The 25,126-nt window shown below is 41.2% G+C and overlaps 1 protein-coding gene across 4 annotated transcripts in view; it reads left to right on the forward strand.

The window, feature by feature from the left end:
• The window catches only part of mtcl1 (microtubule crosslinking factor 1), a 97,833-nt gene that overhangs the window by 65,736 nt on the left and 6,971 nt on the right, over nucleotides 1–25,126 (forward strand). Inside the window, exons 9-15 of one of the 4 annotated variants that reach the window (XR_004502912.2) lie at nucleotides 3,075–3,242; nucleotides 9,630–9,902; nucleotides 14,501–14,842; nucleotides 15,354–15,430; nucleotides 15,935–17,507; nucleotides 17,696–17,720; nucleotides 20,922–20,979. Coding sequence is in view for 3 of the 4 variants with exons in the window: in XM_033650152.2 (XP_033506043.1) it covers nucleotides 3,075–3,242; nucleotides 9,630–9,902; nucleotides 14,501–14,842; nucleotides 15,354–15,430; nucleotides 15,935–17,507; nucleotides 20,922–20,960 (2,472 nt within the window). In the remaining variant the exon portion in view is untranslated. The remainder of the gene's footprint in view (nucleotides 1–3,074; nucleotides 3,243–9,629; nucleotides 9,903–14,500; nucleotides 14,843–15,353; nucleotides 15,431–15,934; nucleotides 17,508–17,695; nucleotides 17,721–20,921; nucleotides 20,980–25,126) is intronic. The other 3 variants (XM_078173043.1, XM_033650152.2, XM_033650150.2) reach the window with 3 other exon arrangements.

Consider the following 25,126-nt stretch of genomic DNA (forward strand, 5'->3'; position numbering starts at 1 on the left):
AATTCCTGCAGCCAGAGTGAGATAATAGTATGTTAAGCCGCAGAGAGGTCATTGAAAGTTTTCACTGAAGACCTGAACATGATTTAGGCAGTTTGGCTGCTCGCTGAGGAAAAAGTCCTGATTCATTGCCTCTGGTGCTGCTGATGCATGAAACTGTTGACGTGCTTAAATATAAATACTGTAAATACTGTAGATTAGATGTTTTTACCCCCTAACTGTCATCTCATGTGGTGCAGGGAACTCTACTCAGTGTACATGTAAAACCAGCATCACTCCACACGGTTACATGAGTACATCACAGTGACATAACAGTTGTAAAATCAGCTTGAAATATCTTGAACAACTTTTTTGAGAGGGTCCTGAGTTTGAAGCTGACTAGGACCTTTCTGTGTCACAGCTAACACATCAAATCAAAGACATGCATGTGAAATATTTGAAAAGTTCTTGTGTAGCTGCATCTTGCCAAATCTCCTGGTTGCTGACTGCTGCTCCTTAATATTTAGAGTGGATGAAAAACCCCACGGGGAAAGATGCAAAAAATGCGATTACAGCATCTTCTGATGGCGTTTTTGGAAGGAGCTTTTGTTTGTAGAAAAAACAAGACTGTCCCTGTGAAAATTAGTACAGTCCATGTGTTACTTTTAGCCCAACTATTGGGGTGTGCATGTAATGCTACATGTAATACTTTTAAATTAAAGATACACAGTGGACAAATGGGATATTTCTGATTATTTTAGACCCTCCCAAAAGAAGACTACAAGCCATTTCGGGCAAGTAGGTCTGATGACACACTATGTTTAAGAGTGGGAACAACATATAAAAAGAACTGCTTTGCCAGTGATTGGTGAAGTAGAAAGAAACATTCAACATGTTTGTCAGTCGTCAAGGATACACACAAGTGAATTTTGTTTAGAAACACTGATTGTAAACAGAACTGATTATTTACAGGAAAACTTGAACTTAAAGGTTCAATAAATTAAGGTAACCAGACTTCTGAAATTAAAACCTGGGACATTTCAAGTTAAGTGGTCATAATATCATTAGAATATCAGAATATGATATTATATATTATATCTATGAAATAAAAAAGGGGGACAGTTCTTGTTTCACATACTTTGACCATGGTAACTGTTTTACTGTAATATACTATGGTGGAGGCCAATTGATAAAACTGGTAACTAAGTGACTTTCTAAGCTATGTCAGAAATACATAGTTTACAGTTCAGTGACTGAAGCTATGATATGGAACACGCAATAAAGAAAATGGACAACTCAATGAGTGAATACAGTGTATTCAATTATCTATACTTACAAGACAGTGAAGACAGACAAGCAACTCTACCAGGCTGACACACAGAGAGATAAAATTATCAGACATATGGCGACAGAGACAACAATTACATTACAGAAACACCACAGACAAGACAACAATGTCATGTTCTGAAAAGCCATTTATCTATAGATATAATAAACTGTGACATTAAAGCATCACTAGCTAGTAAATAATTGTAATTTACCTGGTGTAGAAAGACATTTGTAATGATGTTGTGGATTCACAGAGAAGCAGTTATTTCTAAAACTAAGATGAGCAAGTAATAAGTAGAAGAAGAAGGGAATGGGAATATTTCTAGGGGCAGCTCCAGCCAGGGACAGGCTATTAAAAACGAGGACTATCCATGGAAAAAGTGGACGTCTGTTCACCCCGCTATAAATGAGATTTTACTACAGCAAACAAATATTTGTTATGTAAAAATATAGTGGAATAATGGTGTCCTGAGGACAGCCGCACGTGTGTATTAGTGCATGTGAGTGTGTTTCCCACTGGCTAACTAATCGCCGCCACTCTGCGCTGTGCTCAACCCACAGTGGCAGGACAGCATCATCACTGAAGCTTAACGCCAACTCTCCAGTTCCCCCCGACGTTAACATCATTCGCTCTGTCAACGCTGTTGCCATTGTTAGCACTGTTAACAATGCTGACATGTCTCATCCACTTCCATGTTTGCTTGTGATGTCAGACGTGAGAGCCGTTCACAAACAATCCCAGACTCTAAATGTCGTATACTTCGCCTTTAAAATAGGCAAATTAGCTTGTAAGCTAGCTAGCTGCACTACTGGTAGCAAACTGGTGGCTGGCAAACCTGCTAGTCATATTCCTTTAAAAACAAACCACAGTATTTTTAGACTTAAATATTGTTTCATCAGGGAATTCATTCAGTAAAAAATGACTATCTGATGCTCATGTGATGCATATTTATATACACAACAGTAGAACAAGGAGAAAAATAAAGTCTATTGTGCTTAAAAAAAACAAGGTCAATCGAGTTCCCTTTTTTTCCTGGCTACATGTATCCTTACTCTCCTGGTTACACCGATTTGAAGTGCACTGGCCTTTTAGCACCTGAGCTCATATTGTGTTCTCAGCCAAGGCTGGCAGAGCTGGCGGCGCTGTAGCGATACCTCGAGGTGATGTTTTACTCGCTGACTCCTTTGTGCTTCGCTGCCTCCTGCCAAGACCTGAAGACTCTCCACAGCGGGAGGCAAACATGTCTCCACACACCTCTCAGAGCAGGAAAACATGCCGTTCTCTTCACCATCTCAAACTTCCCCTGTGCCATACATGGACTTAAATAAATTGTAGGTGTCCGACAGGCTTTTTTGCAGCTTTAATTACTGCACTACTCAGAGGGATTTTACTTATTTTCAGGGTAGAATTTTTCAGTGCAACCCCTTATTTACACCCGTCCATGCGTACACGTTAGTGCTTTAATGGTGCGAGTCAAGAAATGATAGATGGAAAAGGACAAGGATAAAAAAAAAGAGGAGGAGCAGGAGACAGATGGGAAACAGGATGGAAAGGTTGAAGTCAAATTGATTTATAAAGCACTTGCAAAGCAGGTTTGTCCCAAAGTGCTTTAAAGAGAAACAAAGGACACAGACCCTGATAAGCCCATCAAGATAAGGACACAACTTGCTAAACTCACCATGTTCACGTGTGCGTGAGTGTGTTGGATTAACCTTTACTATTTGTGTGTGTTTTTTCTGATTGTTTTGTCTGAATCCTCTCCGTGCAGTTTGGGGAGAACCGGCAAGTGCTGCAGGCCCTGCGGACGCTGCTGGACGAGTTTCGAGAGGAGCTGCGGGAGGAGGAGACGCGACGATGCCAACTGCAGCAGTCCTATGTCAATGACAAAGCTGCCTGGGAGGTCAAGTGGGCAGAGATGAAGAGCCAGTTCGCCCAGGTACAGATGGCGTCTCAGCACCCACCTTAAAGGGACAGGACACAATCTGGTGTAGAAAACTAGCAGTGCATTCTGTAAGCAGCGAGGTGACAGTAAACATGTTGCCTTCTCCATGGGTGAAATCCCACTCAGGGCAAAGCGGTAACAAGTCAAAAACAACAAATTTTTATTTTTTTTGTCCTGTAATTTTGTCTGCCCCCCTGGACCAATCAGTGTCATTTTCAAAGTGCAGCAGTAAAATTAAATTGTGTCTTAATCCATATCATAAGTGACAAACAAATGGACAGAATCCAATTTTTAATCAACCCTCTGCAATTAAATTAGAAGAGGAAGGACAGCTTCCAGTAAGACAAGGAAATGATGAATCACCTGCTTGGCACTATGTAATGGGTATATTCTGTCACTGTGCAAACTAATTAATTCACCATTGTTCCTAATTGTTCAGTCTGCCTCATTGTGCATTTCTCAATGAACTCAAACAGATGCTAAGAAGGCGTCTTATATTCCTAATGGGAGTGTAAATGCTTTGTAGATTTGTTACAGACTGTCTTCATCTCAACTAATATCAGTGCATGAAAGCTGTTATCAGTCATTTTATATGGAGGCTGCTGATTTATGTGTCAGTATCAAAACTATTTTTATTCACATAAAGGCCACTGAGACTGCAAGACTTCTCGCGGACACCCTGGCATTTGTAAAAGTTTCTAGGTATTCAGGCCAAAAGACCAAAACCAGCACAACATTTAAAAACACAAGGAGCTGAGATGATCAAATATGGCAGAAAGGTCAGTTTGAGGCCTAGTCCTCATGGGCACAGATGATTCTGTAAGCGTAGCTTTTTCTGTGCGTTCTTTTTGTACTAGGAAGTCGAAAATTTTGAGTTTGCAGTCGGAATGCCCCCCTTAAGTCAGATTCCCAAACTGAGAACCACCAACCCCGATCTCAAAATTCAATATGGCTGCTCTGTGCATCAACAGTAGTGAAAGCAGCAATGATACACGGTTTATTAGCATTTCTGTCTTATTTGTGTTTCATTAAAACAGCCGTACACACAGTCCTGTCCATCTTCTGTCTGTGAACGTGTTGCTACAGTGTTTGTATGCGCAAAATACAGCATAATATGCTATAATCAACTGGTATTGCTAACAATGGCTAACCTGGGTTGAACTGGTATTGCTAACAACAATTATTATTGTATTGGATCGTGATCAACTCAGGCATAACGTCATTACCAGCTCCGACCTCCAACTTCTAAGGTAAATGGAAGCAGCATTTTTACGCATTTTGGCCTTTCGTCCACAAACTGCATTTTCGGGCACTAAAAACCGAGTCTTTTGTATAACTCTGTTCAGAGTGAAGATTCTCAGCACTCCATTTTCAGTGTTGCTGTGTTGACAGGGAAAATAGAGTTTTTGCTATTTACTTACTCAGCTTGTAACAGCAGATTGTGAACCGTTATCTCCTTTGTGAGGTGTCACAGGTGAGGTGATATTTCGTGCAATGGCAGACAAACAACAAGTGCTGGCTCTAACCTGCTAACAGGACTTTTTACATGTTTACATATAAATGTATGGTTACTCGTCCACTATCTATATTGAGGTCACTGTCCCAGGTAGCCTCCCTAATAGCTTTTTCTCAGGCTTCTAATTGGCCAACATCTTCTTTTCTTCTTCTATGCATGGCTTTATGGTTACAGTTATATTGATGCCTGATGGTTTGGTTTGCTCTTGACAGTGCTGTGATAGTGTTTTTGTGTCTTTATTTGGACAGAGATTTGTTTTATAACTGTGAGTGTGGGAGGGAGGTTTCCGGAGAACAAAGGAGGAAAAAACCCTGTTTATAAGACAAAAGACTGCATGCAGAAATGCATTTCCGTGTGATCCAGGCTTGATTGAACAAGTGCATGAGTTTGAAGGATCATCAAATGCCAAAACTCTACATAACATTATGAGATACAATTCTTTTTCTTTAAATATTATCATAGTGATAATTGTTTCATTTCCAGTTGTGACTGTTGTAGGGTTGAATAACCCCGCTCATGTTACAAAGTAATCTACTTGTGTGCAGAGAAATCCCAGTGAGAACTGGTGCATACTATGTGCTGCTTTCAGGCACTCGTTTCAGTGTTCTGGGTTCAGTTTCATGGGGGGACCGGGTGTTAGCAGTGTGCATTGCCATCTGACACTGTGTCTTTTTGATACTCCCTCTTGGGGAAACCAAAGTGGGAAAGTGTTTCTACTGCACGTAGTTGTGGTCAGGATGGACGTCATTATATTGGCCGTGGACATCAAGACTACACGTCAGTGATGGAAAATAAGTACATTTACACAAGTACTGTGCTAAAGTACAGTTTGAGGTACCTGTATTGTACTTGATTATTTTACCTCTAGTCTACAACATCTCAGAGGCAAATATTGTACTTTTGACTCCACTACATTTATTTGATAACTTTAGTTACTTTGCAGATTCAGGTTAAAGGTACAAAATATAATTAACAAGTTAATTATGATGTATTCTAATGGATTAAGCAACAGAGCAGTGTTGTGAGGTTCTTCCCCTACCAATGTCCCCCATGGGACCTTATTTTGGGAAAAATATGTACAACTATCAGCAGCAAGAGACAAATAATCATGTTTAAATTGTAATGAAATACACACATGGTTTTTGTTGATTTAAAAGATAATTTAGCAAGTCAAGAAAGTTCCAGTTTGTTGTGGGTTTGTTGTAGTACCATTTAGTTTTGTGTAAAACCACTCGGTGAACTGCATCTCTCGTCTCACACGCAACAACCATACATATTTTTTTCTGAAATGAGGTCCCATTGTGATCCACAGAAAGCGGAGGTACTTCGCCTCTCTATATTAATTTGTTCAAATTAGCCCCACCTTTACCTGCTTTGACATAAAAGTGTTTAATACATTAATACATCAATAATTATAATCCAGTTATATAATATATTTTATTCTGAAGTTGGCCATTCTGTGTAATGAGTGTATTTACTTTTGGTAATTTAGATATGTATTGATTCTACAACTTTTGTATTTTTGACGTAAGTAAAAATTTTGAATGCAGGATTATATCTACACTCTTTGATTGCTACTTTTACTTTAGTAAAAGATGTGAGTACTTCTTCCACCACTGGTAGATGATATCTGACACCCCAGTTTTACCGAACACTTGCTATTTGTGGTGCAAATATTTCACAGTTGACAAAAAGATCAGTACTATGTTTGCAGTGAGAAGCCCTGCATTTGTATGAATGGCACAACAGTGTGGTACAGAGGATTGTTGAGTCCATGATGTGCTGTGGTACAGTTGTAGACTCACTGTCGGCTGTGTCTGATTTCAACTTGAGATTTACTTTCCCTTTGAGAGGCAGAGCACGATCAGCCAAACAAAGCTTGCAATCAATTTTGAGATATTGAATGCTGTTTCTTGACCACAGTGTTGATAGATCAAATTTGACACCTACAGTAGCAGAGCAGTGTCTTTTCTCTGCTGCATCTGATAGAAAGTAAACTGCAGCTCTGGGTCCCAATTAAGCAGCTTGATTTATAGGAGGAAGATTATCTTTTTAACTCTGGTGCTCCTAATCTGAAGAGCTTTTACATGGTTCATATCCTTGCACAGAGCAGAGGTCGCTGAAGGCCCCAACGAGAACTAATTTACTTAAGTTTCCTCTGATAACACAATGTTGAGTTCTTCTCTTGCTCCACTGTGCTTCGTACTGATTAAGACTTCAGAAATATGCCCCGAGACTGCTGTTTTTTTCTTTCAGGATTATTACACAGCCCAACAGAGCAGAGAAGAAGAGGAAATTACCCTCACCTGTGTATTTATATGTGGATATAAGATCATTTTTGAGATATTAATAGGAGGCTGGCTCCTGTTTCATACTCTGTTTTGGTCACTGGCACTGTGTCAAGCTTCCAAAATTACTGTCTGTATTTATAATGTCCAACATCTTGGCTCTTGGCATTCAGTCAGCAGCTATTACTGTACATGTTATCCTGCCCAGTATATAATCAGACAGTTTTCAGACCCAATATAAAACCATACAAGACAAACAATTGTGAATGGGAGTTATGTAAGCTGATGTTTCAGGGCAGCCTTGACTCGCTCTTCACACAGCAGCTCCAGCACTGCAGACTCTGGTTTGTACCATTATGTTGCAGCATCAAAGCCCGTCTGAAGATTACAAAGCTCTGTTCTTCCAGAGTGGCTTCCCCCTGTTGTTCTGCAGCTTTGTAGATTTCTGCAGTGCATCTCAATCCTCAGTTCATGTCCTTCTACCAGCAGGTGGTTTGAAATATAAATTTGGGAGGACAGCCTGAACAAGTTTTAACTGTCGACTACAAAACAATTAACGCTACCTTATCATAATCTCATTGTGCTCTCATTGTGTGAGTAGGAGGAATTAAGATTCAGTGGTTTATACTGTATTAGCGAGCAATCATACCAAAAACGTTAAAACACCACTGTGGTCTCCTTTGGTCTGCACATTGCACAGTGGTTTAACATTTTAAGACAGAATTTTACAAATCTGAAAATCTATCATGCCTGCACTTATTTTATTTTTTGTCATGACTAGGGGTGTCACAACCAAGTGGCAACCTTGGGGGCTGAAAAATGAAGCCAACATAAAGTGCCAAAAGCTGCAGTTCTTTGAACGGCCACTTGAGGCTGGTTCCAGAAGCCAGTAGGTCCCCATAGACTCCCATGTTAAATGCCCGACTTTACAGCAGAAATAGATATATTTACAGCCTGGTACAAAAAATGGCTTTGGTCTCTATAGCTAATTTCAACATTCATGACAACTGTACAGGAAGTGAATTTTTATATAACTCACCCATTTATGTTTTATTAAGGCTTAAAGTTTAATTAATGTCGGGCTGCTTTGAGTAATAGGCTGTCTGTTAGTTTCCTCAGCTTCTCAGTCAGATCAACCCCTCGCTCCTCCACAGCACCAGCCTCTCACCCAAATTTGGTCACTACTGGCTCCAAAAAAACAAGATGGCGATGGTTAAAATGCCATCCTCGAGGCTTCAAAGCAGGAGTCCACAAACCAATGGGTGACATCACAGTAGCAACGCCAATTATTTTTTACAGTTTATGGTCCCAACATACAGGTAACCGTGATATTTAAAGTTGAAAATTGATATTTTGTTAATAATACACATATAATATTCTTTAAATAATCCTGCGTCTCTAAAATCATTTGCACTTCTTTCAGTCCTCACTTTGTCTCCCTACCCCAACGCCATCTGGTTGCTTTGTCACTATCCATTAAGTGTAATCACTCTTATTCTACACCTTTGTACATTCATGTTTACAGACTCTCTCCACATCTCTACTCTCGTTTTTTGAGTGCAATTAATTTGCCAAAAAAGAGACAAGACACACAATAAACAAAGTTAAAGATGAATTTCACTGATAACATTTCAATATTACGATAATATCGTCATCATGAATTCTTTTGGCCACAGTAATTGTGTAGTGAAAATCTGCTATGTCCCAGCCCTAGTCAGGACAGTTACAAAGTAAACAGTAGAAATACACCATTCACCTTACAAATTAATCTACCAGGAATATGTGCTTGCATGTATTTGATTGGCTGATGCAGCTGACGTTGCATTGCAGCTAAAGTTAAGGCAGGTTAAACCTTTTCACTGGATGACCCTGCATTGACACCCCTGCTGTGCTGCTGGACTCGTCTCATTGAAATGAACGAGGGGCTTGCATTTTTTTCACACAGGACTAAAGTCAGTCTTATTTCATCTGTCTAAATAAACAGCTCCAGTGAACCATTTCATCATTATCTTGTTCATAAATTCTGTTAGTTGGTAACACGAGAAGGCTATACACAAAAAAACTACACATTTTCTGTTATACCTTTAATCTGCTTTGACACTGATTTATTATTTTGTAGCTGTGAGCACTTGACCTGTTCTGTTTTCAGCTTATTATTATTTTGTTTTATTGAACTCAAAGACCAAAAAATAGAATAAAGGATCAAAAAGTAAAATCCAAAAGAGTGAAAGATGGTTTGTCTGTATGTCATGTGCAATATGTCAGACACTACTGTTTGGATTTTGACAAAACTTTGGAAACTAATGCATCTCTCTGCTGAAAAAAATATATTAATTTGTGGATGGTAGGTGCTACAAAAATGGGTCAAAAACAAATTTGGTAGAGGCTCTTTTTATTGCGTGCAAACTTATGTTGTGGACAGTCTGTTTACTGTTAACTTTTTTCTTTTTTTTTGAGAACTAAAGTAAAGTAAAGCACAGGTTCATCCATCTTCTTTGTCTATGCACTGCACAGCAGTATAACGACTTAATAATAAGTAATCAGCCTAACGTCACTGTGTCTTCGCTCTTTGACCAGCTGGAGGAGGAGGTGCAAGGCAAGGTACGCGGCGAAGCTCAGGGAGGTGAAGGGGAGCCGGCCGAAGACCCCGAGCGGGCCTTGAAGCTGGAGCGCGAGGAGCACCGGCGTCTGCTGGCCGACAGCCACAGCACCTCCCTGGACCTCCGCTGGAAGCTGCAGCACGGAGAGAAAAGGTGGAGCCGCGAGAGGGTCGAACTGCTGGAGCGCTTCGACCGGGAGCGGCAGGAGTGGGACGACAGCATGAGGGAGCTCCACCGCAAGATGGAGAGGGTGAGAGATGGCAGGAGGTGGAAAGAGACAGAAGAAAGGAAAGTTATAGTAGGAAAAAGAAAGAGAGAAGGAAGGATGAGGTGGAACAGGGATGAAAAGAGGGGAAAGGATGAAGAGAGAAAAGATTAAAATAAGAAGGTTCAGATCAAGTCAGGCTAGACACTAGCTGTTTAGTTACTTAGTCAGAGGAACATTAACAAGCAGTTTTGCAGAGTCCATTTAGTAGCTGTTTAGTAGCTGAGTCTTCAATTGCACCATCCTCCTCACCAGATGGAGACTCCCCAGTTGTTGTGGACTTCTAAATGTTCAAATTTACATTTTTCTGAGCACTTTTAGGGACTTTTCATCCATTAGGGCCTGAAGAGTGGGACTGAAAGTTCATTTATGACCTCGGATGCAGTAGTTCACAAAACAATCACAGCTGTTGTGGAGCTTTCGATGGCACCACACTTCTGTTTCAGTGCTGTTTCTTAGGTCAAGATTGAACTTTACCAGTTTCAACTTATTCAACACTGTTGGAAAGTCCTTAAAGTGCTTAAAGTGCTTAAAAAAGCAATGGAAATATGAAGATGTAGACATTTTTGTTGACCTTGAACTTTACCACAAATATTTTATGATTGAAAGCTCCAGAACAACGACTAAAATGGACAACATGGTGTGATTGTTTTGTCAGCTGCTGTTTCCAAGGTCAAGAACGGATTTTCAATTGCAAAAAAATGCTGATAATCAATTAAATCTTTTGTCTTGTGTCGAGCAAAAATGCAACCAACTGTTTCCACCCTCTCAAATGTGAGGATTTTCTAAGAGATGCACCGTCATCAATAATTTGTTGATTCTACTTTTTGCTACTGATAGATTATTAGTTTAGTCTATAAAATGTAAAGAAATAATAAAAACAGTGCCCATAACAAAAGCCCAAGGTGATGTCTTCAAAACATTTTGAAATCCAAAGATATCCATTTTACATTACATCAGAGAATAGCATTAAATGTTCAAATTTGAGAAGGTGAAACCAAAAAATAAGTTTGGCTCTTTGGCTTGTTGCGACTTATAGAAAATTAGTAATTTCCAAAGCTCCTTTCTGACAACTGACTAATCAACCACAAGATTTTCTGCCTCTCTGTATTTAATATCATTAGAAATGTTATTTTCCTTGGACTAGTTGACTGATTCATCTGGCATTGTTGCATCAAACAGCAGTTCTTGGCTGAAATTAGAAACAACCAATGTGCGCCGTGGGGGACGAGTGATTAGCGAATCAGTGCCACAGGCAGGACTAATATTGCTGTCAAGCATTGTCAATTGGTGCACCGGAACCAATGAACATTAACAACAACAATGTCGGGTGCAATATACAAGATAGTTGCTGCTACTGAGGCTGTTCTAAATCGACATGCCGTCTCAGTATCGCCCAACATCGTAGTTTGTTTTTACTTCACTCCCTTCCAATCTTAAAACCCTGGCAAAACCAGTATGTTGGCATGGCTGCGCATCAGTGAGCACTTAAATTGATGTTACATTGTTATATTTAAATGCTTCTTCACAAACTTTACAGATCAAACCAGAAAAACTCCCCACAATTTAAAGATCTGAAGCCTTTGCTTGTTAAGCAATGTGTGTGTTTGTGTTCAAGTGGATTCGAGAGAGAGAAGAAGTGACAAAGCACCCAAGGCGATTATCTCCTCTGTTGTTTGGTACTTTAGAATAGTCGAGGCTAGATACAACAAATACTCAGGATTACTGAATAATTGATGTCCTCTGTGAGATTTAATTAGAAGAACTGCAGCGTCTCACCTCGCCTGTGTGTGATGTTCAGCACTGCAGATAGGAACATGAGCTGGTTAATATGATATGAGTGTGAGAGTATTAACATATAAAGTAGGTACAGGAATAATAGCACACTCTAAAAACAGCAAAAAATAAACTGCTGATGCACAGCTGAAAGTAGAGACACAGCAGGAAGCAGGGATGCATTATTCAGCGAAGCATATGCTGCAAACTATAAAGCACAGGTCACCAGCTGAACTGCTCAGACTGTCAGGGTGGAAGTGAATGAGTTATGTGCTTCTTCTCCTCTAACCTCGAGCCTGAAGCAAGGCACTTAACCCCGCGTGTAGCAGGTGGATTACTCAGCGGCACACAGTCAAGGGGTTCAGTTCGCTGTATTAAAGTAAGGCAGAGTGTGACGAACGCCTCCCACTGTGGAAATGAAACATACTGTAAATGTTAGGGACCAAACTAAGGGACCGATAAACCCAGCAAACCCATGTTTTTATATGTAATATATTTCTGTATCTGTACTGGTTTACCGATAAGTAGCAAGAAATGTCAGTACAAAATGCCAAAGATTATCTATTAGGTTGTTTAGAAACAGAGTTACCATATAAATTGTCATCAGAGAGCACTGGCAAATTTTTTTTTTTTTTTTTTGGTCAAATCTTTTTATGGATATTTAAAGACATACAAAATGCAATAACTCACAAATACAGTTGCATATACACAATATATCCTCCTCTTCCCTTTTCCTGTTTGACAGTTAAGTTATCAAACAGAATTGATTTAATAAACAATGGTATGTACATATAAGACAAAAAATAAAGATAAATTAAACTAAAAAGTACCGTGAACAATAAAAAATCAAAAAAATAAATTAGCCATATATAAATTGAAGTCAGTAGTAATAATAATGCAGTGTCGGTGGCATCCATTTTTTCTGTGTACAAAAATGGTTGCCACACATTTCTGAGCACACCCTTTTGTAGAATTGTGAATTTTCTCCAATGAAAAATGATGTCAGAGGTCTTTGAACCATAACCTAAATGTTAGAGGGATTTTTTCCTTCCATTTAAGCAATATATGTAGTTTAGCTAAAAGAGATGCAAAAGCTTTCATATTTTTTGCTGGCACCAAAGATGTTTATCCTGTTGAGCTACTCCAAATAAGCCTGATAAGACCATCCTAATGACATGAGCTCAACACGCTCTTTCACCACCTGTAGAGTAAACACAGCAATAAGTGAAGTTATTGCGGACATTGAGCCATTAACAACAATTAAACAGGAACAAAAGTGTGAACTCCCAGAGTTTCTCGGAGGTAAATTTGGCAAAAGCTGGATTTATCAACTGGCTCCACTGGTGATGAGGATATACCTTGGTGTGTTGTTACGCTGATTGGCTGAAGGGATTTGTCTGTCAAGGTGAGGACCTCCGCCCACTGACAGTGTTTGGGGCAACACCGAGTCCATTGATACAGAGTTGAGCTCACATCATCAGTATGGTCGTTCCAGGCTAACTCCAAATATTGCAGTAGTAGCAAGGATGGCACTGACAACTTTAAGGGATCCTTATCAAAATGTTTGTTTAGGTCATGTGTTTATTAAAACAAAAATTTTTGGCTGAATACTATTTTTATAATATTGGCTGAAAAGTTTTGATACAAATTTTTATGCCCGTCCATCTGTCCGTCCATCCCATTCATGTGAATGCAATATCTCGAGAACACCTTTAGGGAATCATAGGTCAAAGGTCAAAGTCAACCGGGTCCAAAGTTCCGGTTCCGGAATCGGTTCCATCACATTTGGCGTAACGGTTCCTCCAAACAGTTCCTAGATTGTAAAAAAAAACAACAAAACATCACGTGCATTTCCATTAGCGTGCGGCATGGGCCGCATATTTCTGTCCGAACCCGACCGAGCCCGACACTATCGGGCACAATCACTAAAGCACTGAGTTTGTGTCACACAGTTGTCATGGTTACAGGCTACTTAACAGGCCGGGCGTGCGCCGTGGGTGCTCAGCGGAGAGGGAGACCTCCGTGTTTGAGACGGGAGCAGGCGGCGGGAGGTCAGACGCGTCCAGCGAGGGGAGAGGGAGAAATATAACAAAATAAGATAAAATAGGAGAAACCTGTCTCCCTCTTTTATTTTATTTTCAGCGTTTAATAAAGGCGGAGGTGGGCAGTGGGAGGTCCGCTTCCAGCGAGGGGAGCATTAGAAACAAACAGCCAATGTGTGTGTGTGTTCTGTTAAGGTGTTGTCACGTAAATAACAGTGCCCAAGCATGAATGCATATAAGTATTTTTTATTACATTGCTGTGGTTAATTTGAGGTAATAGTGTTACTGTAGAAATCAGAGAATCACTTCTTGTTGTTATATATTCTCAGGGAGATGATACAAGCTCTAAATCTGAAATACACACCACACACAAATGTGTATTTTCATATAATTGTACTGTGCAACAGTTAGAATAAAGTTTTTGTATTTGTATGATTGCATTTGTGTTTATTATATACTTGTTTAAGTATAGCAAGTATAATGCATATAATGTAGGAATCGGTAAGGAATCGGACCGTTAAGAAAGAATCGGTAAGGAATCGGAATCGTTAAAATCCTAACAAGTCCCAACCCTAATTCTGACTGATATCAGGCAATTAACAAAAACAAAACTTTTTTATATTTCTTGACATCTTCATGTGTAAACAATTTGTATATAGTTGGCTGAAACTTGCAATACTACAATTTGTTTAAAAACAAATTAAAATGTCAAATAAATTCTGTGACTGATCCCCTCGTATCTATCTTATGTCATTCTTGGTGCAGATGCAGAGAGAGCTGAACAGCCGGCGAGGCGAGGGCACAGACATCAAAGATGCCGGCTCAGACCACAGAGGCGTGTTCTCTCCTCAGGACAGTCCCTGTAGCGCCCCTCGTTCGCCGCGCTCCCCACGCTCCCCCTGTACATCCACCCCCATCCCTCCCCCTCCCACTCGCTCCCACTCAGACTCCGAGGCCATGCTGGAGGAGCAGGGGGCTGCGATGAGGCTGAAAGGACCAACGGAGAACCTGTTCCTGGACGCTCTGTCTCTGGACCCCCTCAGCGGCCTGGAAGTGCCTCCACCCTCCAGACTGGAGAGTGAGAAGAGGTTCCCCTGCATGAAGGAGGTAACACACACACACACATCAGTCGAGACTAGTCATCTTTATTAATGTAGTGCTTTGAGCAGCAGCATAAAAATTTGGGTGTGAGAGAAATGAGAGCATGGGTCAAATTAAAGCAATTTGAATACATCACTTTGAGCTCTGGGAAGTTATATATTGCTCTTAAGCAAAATTACGTAATTTACATAATGGCAATTTTTCACCATTTCTTGGCATTTTATAGACAAAATGATTAATGAAGCTGTCCAGAACAGTTGAGACAATTTCATTAGTTGCAGCCTGATTTCAAACGAGTTAGTCAAATGATAATGGAGCTTAAAGTGGTGTCAAAACACCACAGTGATTTGTTTTCATTTGTTTTATTCATTGTTATTTTAATAGTTTCCAAAAGTTTGTTTCCAAATGACAGATATTCACTCATTTAAAAACAAATTACAGAATTTTTCCTGATGTTGCTGCCTATAAATTGAAGCTTTTCGACATAATTTAACTATATGTATCTGTTGTGTTTTAGGCCCTGAATGAGATTTCAGAAAGAGAAGGTGACACTGCTAACCCAGAGGACGAGATGGGCGGTGGGAGTCTGCTCAGGTAACCTCATGACAAAGTCTTCAAGTCAAACGGAGTTCAAAGAGTGTTTTAACGAGTAAACTGTTCTGTTATTGCTGCTGCATTTTAATAAATGTCAACAGTAAATACATGAACTGGTTTGACTGGCTTCAGATTATTCAGCCTCCTGCAGCATTTCTGTTGCTCATACATACACATCGCTCCCCTGAGAGATCGGCTGTTGATTCTATTAACTGTTACTTGAAGTGACAGCGAGTTTCCCCCTGGTGATTTTTCTGTGAAAGTTTCTGTTATGGCGAGGAAGTTATCCGGCTCACTGTGCTGTTAAATAATTCAAACTGTTTTTAAACATTGAAAAGCATTAAGTTGCTTTTCAAAAAACATAAATGCATATTTATGATTTTTTTTTTTCTGCAGCAAGAGTATAAAGGAGATCATGATTGAGCTGGGATGTTTGGTTTCAGTTGAAGCTGGTGTTGATAAACTGTGTGTGTGTGTGTGTTTGTGTGTGTGTGTCCTGTCCAGAGCAAAGTCGGTGTGCTCCATGAGCGACTTCCAGCGGTTAATGGACAGCTCGCCGTTCCTCCCTGACAAGACTCGTCAGGGCGATTTGGGCCAAGATGACGTCACCCCGCCTCTGTCCCCAGACGACCTCAAGTACATTGAGGAGTTCAACAATAAGGGCTGGGACTTCCCATCAGCTGCGTCTGGCCCGGGTCCTGCCCGGGAAGTGTGGACAGACAAACCCCCCGAGGCCCGGGGAGGGGAGCTCGTTCTTGAACCATTCCAGCCAGCCTCCTGGTTCCTCACCACCAGCGCCACCCTGACCACCAGCACCCTGAGCAGCCCCGAGCACTGCCACAAGTCCCCGCTGAGGGGCAATGGAGCAGGGGCGGCAGGGGTGGGAGTGGAGCACTATGGGGTTCACCTGCTCCACAGCCCCACCAGACCTGGGGCTGCTGAGCGCCCTACTGCCCAAGACCCGGACTTCCTGTATTCCAAAGGGACCAAAGCCAGGGGTGGAGGAGAGGCCGGGGTTGGAGCCAGCGGGCCAGATGAGGTGTTCAGCAGTGGGAGGTGGGCATGTGGGCTCCTGGAGGGTGGGGGGTTGAGGACTTCTCCGAACCAGTCGGCCATCTGCCCCACTGTGGGCTACACCTCCTCTCTGGAGCTTCAGCTCTCCAGAAACATGAGCGACGACATGAAGGAGGTGGCCATCTCTGTGAGGAACGCCATCCGTTCACCGCCAGGGCCTGTCGTCCGGGACACCGCCTGCCAGACCAATGGATTCACCACGCGAGGCACTCAGACCACCCAGACCATCAGTGTGGGTCTACAAACAGACCTGCTGAGGAACCTGACCAGCAGCCCCCACCGCTGCCTCACCCCGAAAGGTGGAGGCACGCCTATCTCATCCCCGTCACGCAGCATGAGGAAGGTTCAGTACTCTCCTGTTGTCCAGAGTAAGTTTGAGCGACCCTGCTGCTCACCAAAGTACGGCTCACCTAAGCTTCAACGCAAACTGTCCACATCCAACAAGGCTGAGCTACCCAACACTAGCCGCGCCCCCACCCCCACCACACCGCAGAAGGGCAACAACGAGTCAGCGTGGGCCCGCTCCACCACCACTCGTGACAGCCCCGTCCATACCACCATCAACGACGGCCTCTCCAGCCTCTTCAACATCATCGACCACACCCCTGTGGCCTATGAGTCCATGCAGAAGTTCAACAAGTCCCCCAGTCGCTCTCGCCCCACCCCACCCTCCACCACTGAGCCCAGCCCTGGTCACGGGGCCCTCGCAACAGACCCCCGGAACGAATGCTTACGGATTGTTCGCGGACGCTCACCCAGCCCGGTGCAGCTGATAGTGGAGACGCAGGGGGACAAAAACCCAGAGGTGGTGAGCATAAGGCAGGACCTGTCGGCCCCACCGGGCTACACGCTGGCTGAAAACGCAGCCCGCATCCTTAATAAGAAGCTGCAGGAGCAGAGCTTTAGGGAGGAGAGGAGGCTGCAGGCTGGAGGACAGAGCAGCCACAGCAGAGACAGCAGCAGGCAGGCCGACTCAGACAGAGGACAGTCTGGATGTATGGAGGTAAATATACAGCCGCACTGGATTCATCGCTTCATCATTCATTTGATCTGGGGTCCATGTTTTATGACGCAAAAATATGTATGACTTTGCCTTGGATTTTCCTTGTAATGCTTGAAGACAAACTTTAAGGCATCTGTTAATCAGATCGACTACGTTATAATATCACTAAAATGTTGCTTTTTTCTCAGATCGAAAGCACTGACTGATGCAATGGTAATGTCAAAATATTTGACCCTCTTCAAACATACTGAACTTTTCTTCATGGCTGTATGTAGACACTCTTTAAGGTTTCTTCCTCTGCTGTACTTTCTTCTTCACTGTAGTGACTTTCTTGTAGTTTGGACTTTTATTTCTGTGCTTTAACTTTGACCGAGGCCCGACCGAAACCAGTTTGTTGTGTCTGATAACCGGAGAAGTGGCATTATTGATCTCACATTAATGGGCTGGGTGAGATCATAGTTACAAAGTTACATGATTAATCAATTGATTCCAGTTTTTGAAGTGATCTGATTTCCCTTCGACCAAAATAAACCAAGAAAAGCGCTAATTTACTCAATGAAATCAGCGCTCTGTCACGTCGGTCGGGCCCTTTTCACCACCCATTCAGCTGACCTGTGGGAAAAAATAAACAACACACAGAAAACCATCGTTCTGGTCATGTTTAAATGATGCAACAGGAAGTAAAGTGCATTCAGTTTACTGTATGTACTGGGGCGCCTCTATAGACGATAGATTAAAACTACAGAAAAGCAAATCAAAGACCTACTGTAAATCTGAAACCATAACATGAACAGTGAGCAACATAATCCCACATATGCTGATTGATATGTCCACTTACATCAAGGATTCACCAGCTGCTGTTCACTGATCTGCAGAACAGACAGAAAGATTAGAGTCTGATATCTGATTTTATGGATGGTAGCAGAGTGTGTGTTTTCCTGCAGTCATTCACTAAGTGATGCCCTCTGTGGATGACGGTCACAGCTTTAACAGAGCAGAATAATGGATTCCAACGGTACTTACGCACGCAATATGTTAATATTGTAATATAGAGCTGGATATGGATCGTATATTGCTGTTTTTGTGTGTGCTTCAAATGAATGAATGAATGTACACACGGAACAGTGAGAAGAAAGGACAATATCTTCATCAAAGATCCCTCTTCAAACCATTTAAAATCCCGACAGTAACCCAAATTCAATGTTACGATAGCTATAAGTGTCATGAAACAATGAACGTCCTGGAAAAGTAAGTTTACAGTCTTCTTTTAAACTTTTTTCCAGTAAATGAATACAGCAAGAAATTATTATTTTCAGTTGATTGTTAAACAGTGTAGTCCGTAAAATGTCAGAAAATCGTGGAAAATGCACAATCACAATCTCGTAAAGCTCAGCAGTGTCTTCAAACTGCTTATTTTGTCTGATCAGACAAACATTCAAAAACTAAAAGATAGTGATATAAAAGATGCAAATTCTTACATTTAAGATGTGTAATCAGCAGTTATTTTATTCATTGATTTACTTGAACAATTGACCAGTTATTAGAATTGTTATCTGCCAGTTTTCTGTCAGTCAACTAATCAAAGGTCCCATATCACACCATTTCAAATTTATATCAGATGTGTTTTGTGAGCAAAAAAAGCAAATTTTCTAGAAATTCAGTAAAGAAACCATCATTGGATATAATTTTTGCTTTTAGTTAACCCAGTGAATTACAGCAATTATTTTATTTCATTCAAGTGGTGCACCCAATTCAAATGTCATCATTTGAATAAATGGCCGGTAGTAGTGGTTATCAGCGTCATAGATAAGGGTTAGAAGGCTCCCGCTGCATCAACTAGCCTGTTCAGAATGCCGTTGTCACCCATTTAATGCCCAGTTTCGTAAGGTTTCACTTTCACTTTCCCACAGACTAGGTGGTTAGGTTTAGAAAAACTTTATGGTCTTTGTCACCAGCCATATATAAAGTACCTAAAATAGCTCACAGTTGACCTTCAGTTTCACACAGGACACAAACCCCAGTCTCCTGGGTCAAAGTCCTGTGTTAGTTCCGTCCAAACTCCGACTTACCTCCTTACACAGACTTTTTTGCTCTTTATGATACTATTACATTATCAGCTGATTTCCTCCCTCACTGCAAAACAATAACATGCCCTTCTAATGTGCTGATTAACAACATTCTGAACATAGTAGTTGCTCTCGCACAGGAGTGTCCAAACTCTTTTTGAATGAGGGCCTGATTAGATAATGTAAAACTACCAGGGGGTCAGCTGCTTCTCACATCATATGGGTTATTAAAAAAAATCACTTGCAAATGAGAGAAAAACAATTGTTTAATCTTTAAGTGAGAAAGCATTCAACTTTCCATCACTCCTGACAGCAGCATCCCTCGCTCTTGACTTTATGCGTCTTTGTTGTGGCCATGTCTGCTGCCTTTCAGGAAATATCTGGCCTTAGGCAGCCTAACTGTTTGTTTACTTGTTTACTGTTTATCTATGAAAACACATCAGTTACTCCTGCGTAGTTTTGGTGCACATCTACAAACTGTATGATAGTCATCAACGTGATGATAACCCAATATTGTGTTTATCATATAGTATTGAAAGTCAAGACGAGGGCTGTTTAAAATAGGTCTGCAGGCCACTATTTGCCCCCAAACGGACTTTGGACATGATTGCTCTAGCAGGATCCTACTAATTCATCTCTATGACGGTGATAACCACTAATAACTCCCATGTAATGGAGTGGTAACATCCAAACCGGGTGATTAATCATCAGAAAACAGTGAAAGTAGCCCATCAAAATGTTCCGCAGACATCACACTATTTGAAATAAAATGAAAATGGTCACATTTGGGAATCTAAAATCAGCAAATATTTGGCAAGTTTTCTTTAATATATGAGAAACAAATTATTGTCGATTCGCTTTCTGTTGATCGACATTTCAGCAATACAGTGAAGGAAATATCTGTCAAATCAAGATACTTAATGGCATTGAAGAAAAAATAACTTAAATCTAAAAACAGTCCTGCAGTGGCCTAATATAACAGAATTACTATTACGTCAGTAGAAATAGTGTCGGAAAACCTCTCCCAGTAGTAACTTTATCACTTTCATTGCAATGTATATTGATAAATAAACTTAGGTCAGTGTCCCAGTTGTGTTTTTTCCAGGTCGAACATGAATGGGTGTGTGTTTACTTTCTTTTCGGTATGGTCTGCAAACTGAAATCGGCCACCTTATTTCTTCTGGTAAACCTCTCTGCCTGTGATATGCCAGATTTTTCAGACTTCCTCTTTGCCCGATTTGACCAATTAACATTTCCCACTCTATCTTCCCTCCTCCTCCCCTCCTCTCTCCTCCCTTCTGGGCTCTATCTCTCCCTCCTCCTCCCTGTCCGCTGTGCTCTGATCCAGAACCACACTGTCATACTAACAACTCCTTGGGGACTCTAACTCTGCTTGTCTCCGTGATGTAAGTTCCTCTTCCTCCTCCTCTTCCTCTACGAACCTTTTGGCGGTGGGTTCACCAGCCACACGGACCTCTCACCTCACGCCCTGCAGACCTCCCCCCCTCTCCTCCTCCTCCTCCTCACCCTCTTCATTAATGCATGCTTCACAGGACGGCAGAGTGACAGTGTGTGAAGCCATCGGAGTGGTGTCAAAAGTTGTGCGACGGCCATGCATCTGTTTCTTCGTGTTAATGCACGCATGCTCAGTTTCTTTGTTAAAGATCATCTGTTTTTTTAAAGGACCATAATGGTGTTTTTGCATGTTTTAGTCCATTAACCACATAAATCACACTTACTGTTTATCATACCATACATTTTTAGAATATTAGACTTAAATAAAATTTTCCACCAATACAGTATGAACATCAACTTTAGGAGACTAGCATGAGATAGGTAATCAGGTACAGCAAACATTCATCAAGCTGGATTTGTTTTGGTGAGGTCCATCGCAGCTGAGAGCAGCAACTTATTTGATCTTCTTGTTGCTGGAAGTACAGCGTCATATACTATTTGGACAGATAGTTAACACCTCTTTGCCACTTATGTATGTTTGCGTAGACGAGACAACTGTAAGTCCATTCTTTCCTATGCCAAACTCCTCCCCTCTGTAATATTTTGGTCCGGAATTTGCCTCAAGAACATTAAAAAAACTGAACTTTAGCAATGGATTTCGGAGAGACCGTAGCTTAGCTAACAGGCTGCTAACTGGCTAACAGGCTATTTTCCTCAATTCAGTTGCCTGTGTTGATGTCAAGTGAATCTGTACGATTGAAAATAACTAGTTTATCTAGTTTTAACACATTGTGAATCTGAGTAATATTATTCTGCTAAAATATGGCTATACAATATATAAATTCACATTGTCATTATGACTCGTTCAGCTGTTCATACGTCTTTTTAATTAAATATTTCACAAAACATACCACGTACCTGGCAGGCCAACGCATTGATTTATGTGTTGCCATGCGATATTGGTCCTGTTTTTGTCCTGGTAATGTTCCAAGCAAATATTCCAAACTACTGGATGGCGAAAGACAGACAATATTAGCCTCCCCAAGTTGCTATCAACTGGACACTAGACACTGGACACTAGAGGCATCATCTGTATTTTTACAGATCTGCGGACACCAGTCATATACATAAGTGGATACGAGGTGTATATCAGCTGTCTTAAATCATTAACTCGTTCACTTTTCACTGCTCTTCATACACTAAAGTCTAGCATTAAAAAACCTAACAGGCAAAATACATTGGGCGTCATGTCAGGGTGGCAGAGCTTGGTTTCTTCAGCCTCAGCTTCACTGTATATTGAGTTTTACCAGGGGATAATGCAGTTGGTTATGCAGGGTTTGGAAGTGTAGGATAAATAAACTGGTACTGAATTAATTAATTGGATGTTTTAACTACGGGATGCACTGATTTAATTTATGTATTTTAATGTGACATATAAAAAGACACACAAGGTTGCTCTGCTGCGTCGCATAGCCTCTGGTACAAACAGACTGTAGGCGTAATTGTTTTGTTTTTTTTTGTTTGTTTTGTTTTTACCTGTTGGAGGGCCACATTAATCTGAAGCAGTTTTCCAAAATTTTGCCAGTTGATTGTCATACCACACAGAGAAGAAATGAAACTAAGACTGGCAGTAATGTAAAATATATATGATTTGACATTAATAAGATGCAAAACCACTGGTATGGTCCTTTAAAGCAAACTCAGTCCATGTGGCTCAAAGAGTCTTCAGATTGTGTCTTGACTACTGATCATGTGTAAACCAGTAAACATGACACAAAAAAGACAACTCTTTTGGACGTTTCACACATTCCTCAGTGCAGGTTGTTTTGGGGGGCCCTGTGCGGACCCCATAGTGTAATATCTGGATTATTCTAACACTGTGTTTCCACCAGGTCCTCCTGTTTTTTGTCACCATATGTGCGACTGGATGGACTGTGACGTTTTCTTGTGATGTTTTACTTTCTTCACTCTTTTTTTCCATACAGTGTTTTCTTTCCTCTTCCCTCTTACAGATGTCACCCCTAGCTATTTCCTCTCACACTAACAAGCCCTCCAAAGATTAACTGAAGAAGACCGCTGCTAACACTCATCACTTTCTATACTCTGTCACCTGTGGGGGGTTGTGTTTGATGCCTGGTGGATATTAACTGCTTACTCTGGTTCATTTTGCATGCCTAAAGGGAAAATCCACCATCAGATACTCTGACACTGTTATACAATATCATGCTGCCAGCCTGTCAGTGCATTTTTATGATGAGTGCTGAAGTTCCCTCGGTTACTCCTAATTCAGTTTCCTACATTATGTAAAATACCTTTGAAAAACAAAATATGCAGAAAAACTGCAACTTTCAGATTTAGTGGTAGGTGGCTGAAGCAGAGAGTTTTTTTGCACAGTAAGAAAAAACATGACTGACAATCTGCTCTGTTTTGATAACTCTTCTTGACTAATTCAAGGGCTTGCAAAAAGCTTTGAGATTCGAGAGTCTGCTGCTAAAACCATAGATGTATAAAGAGAACTGGATACAGAGTTGGAGGCGGCAACCCGTTTATTCTTACGCATTGGTGGCATATGCAGTTAAAAATGTTTGACTGCGGTGTATAACAGTGCCCAGATGATCAGCACCACTTTTGCATCTTTAAGCCCCATAGAGCAAGAGCTCCAGAGACTCATGGTTTAGTGGTATGCTAACTTAAATGGGGATTAAATGATTTAATTTTGTGGCTCTTGAAGACTTTCCAAATAGTATCGCACTGAATGGTTCAAATTGTGATAGTAAAACAAGGTATTTTGCAGGTCCAAAAAATGTATCCACTGATTAACCGACATTTCTTTCACAATGTAAGTCTTTGCAAACAAGTCTTTTTGGGCCCAGTGGCAACATGTGACGGACCCAGAAGCTGTAATTGCACTGTTTGCCAAATATGAAAATTGGCTTCGAAGCCTGGGGCACTTAATTCATTAAAGCTGTCAGGAAGTCAGACTTTATAAAACAATATCAAAATATGAACATTGTGACAAGGATAATGTGAATTGGGTAATTTTTTGTGTTTAAAGTGCTGCAGACAAAAAAGCAGCTTAAGCCCTGTTTCCACCAAACACTTCAGGTATGGTACCTTTGGAACCAAAAGTAACCCTTCAGACATGGTACATAGACCCTTGGTCCATTTAGCAATACCACCTCAAACAGTACTCTCTCATGTGGGCGGGGTTGTTGTCACTCACTGTTTCGTCCACCACTCACTGTATTTCTTCATTACCGGTGACACAGATGGAAGTCTGCACCTCGTTTATCAGCCACAGAACGAGGTTGCATGCCGATATTTTCAGAACAAAATAGAACAGGCTGCAGTGAGAGTCTCTCTGCAGGCTACAGTGAGAGTGTCTCTCTCCATGGGATATTTAAAAATAGCAGGTTTATGCATGTAGTCCTTCTCAGGCAAGCTCAGGGGTTTAGGGTTGCCGTAGCCCACAGGAACGATGCTCCACGATGCTTTTTTTTCTCCAAGTGAGGTTTAGGATATATGCCATTCACGTAATCCTGTCAGTCCCGTTAATATATTTTCAAACGCAAACGCTTGAAGAGCCACTCATTACTAAAAGTGTATGTCATCCAAGAGAGACAATAAAAACTAAAGTAATGGTCAAAGTTGTCACATTCAAGGTGTGCTGATGGATTCACGTCGTGAGCTCATACATTAACATTCCACCTTAAAAAGTTGCCGGCAGTCGGCCAAGTGGATTCAATTATTTTTTTCTCCACTACAGCTGCTGCAAGAGGCAACAAAACATCCTTTCATTTTATAGTTATAGTTAACTAATATGTGTAAAACTCTCCACGGTATGAACAGTGGTTACATGAGCCTCAAAACCAGTCACAGCTCAGCCCTGAGCAGAGTGACCGTCTGCAGTGTTCACAGCTCCACTTTTTAGTACCAGATCTGTGTGCTAGGTACCCCAACAGAGGGGTGACCAAAAATTTGTACCATCCACAGCTTTTCACAGTGGAAACGGAAAAAATGCATACCAAACTGAACTGTACCGTACCGTACTGTTCGGTGGAAACAGGACTTTAAGCCTTGTGGTGTACTTACAGTCCG

This window comes from Epinephelus lanceolatus, chromosome 12 (genome assembly GCF_041903045.1).
Source record: "Epinephelus lanceolatus isolate andai-2023 chromosome 12, ASM4190304v1, whole genome shotgun sequence".
Taxonomy (NCBI): Eukaryota; Metazoa; Chordata; class Actinopteri; order Perciformes; family Serranidae; genus Epinephelus; species Epinephelus lanceolatus.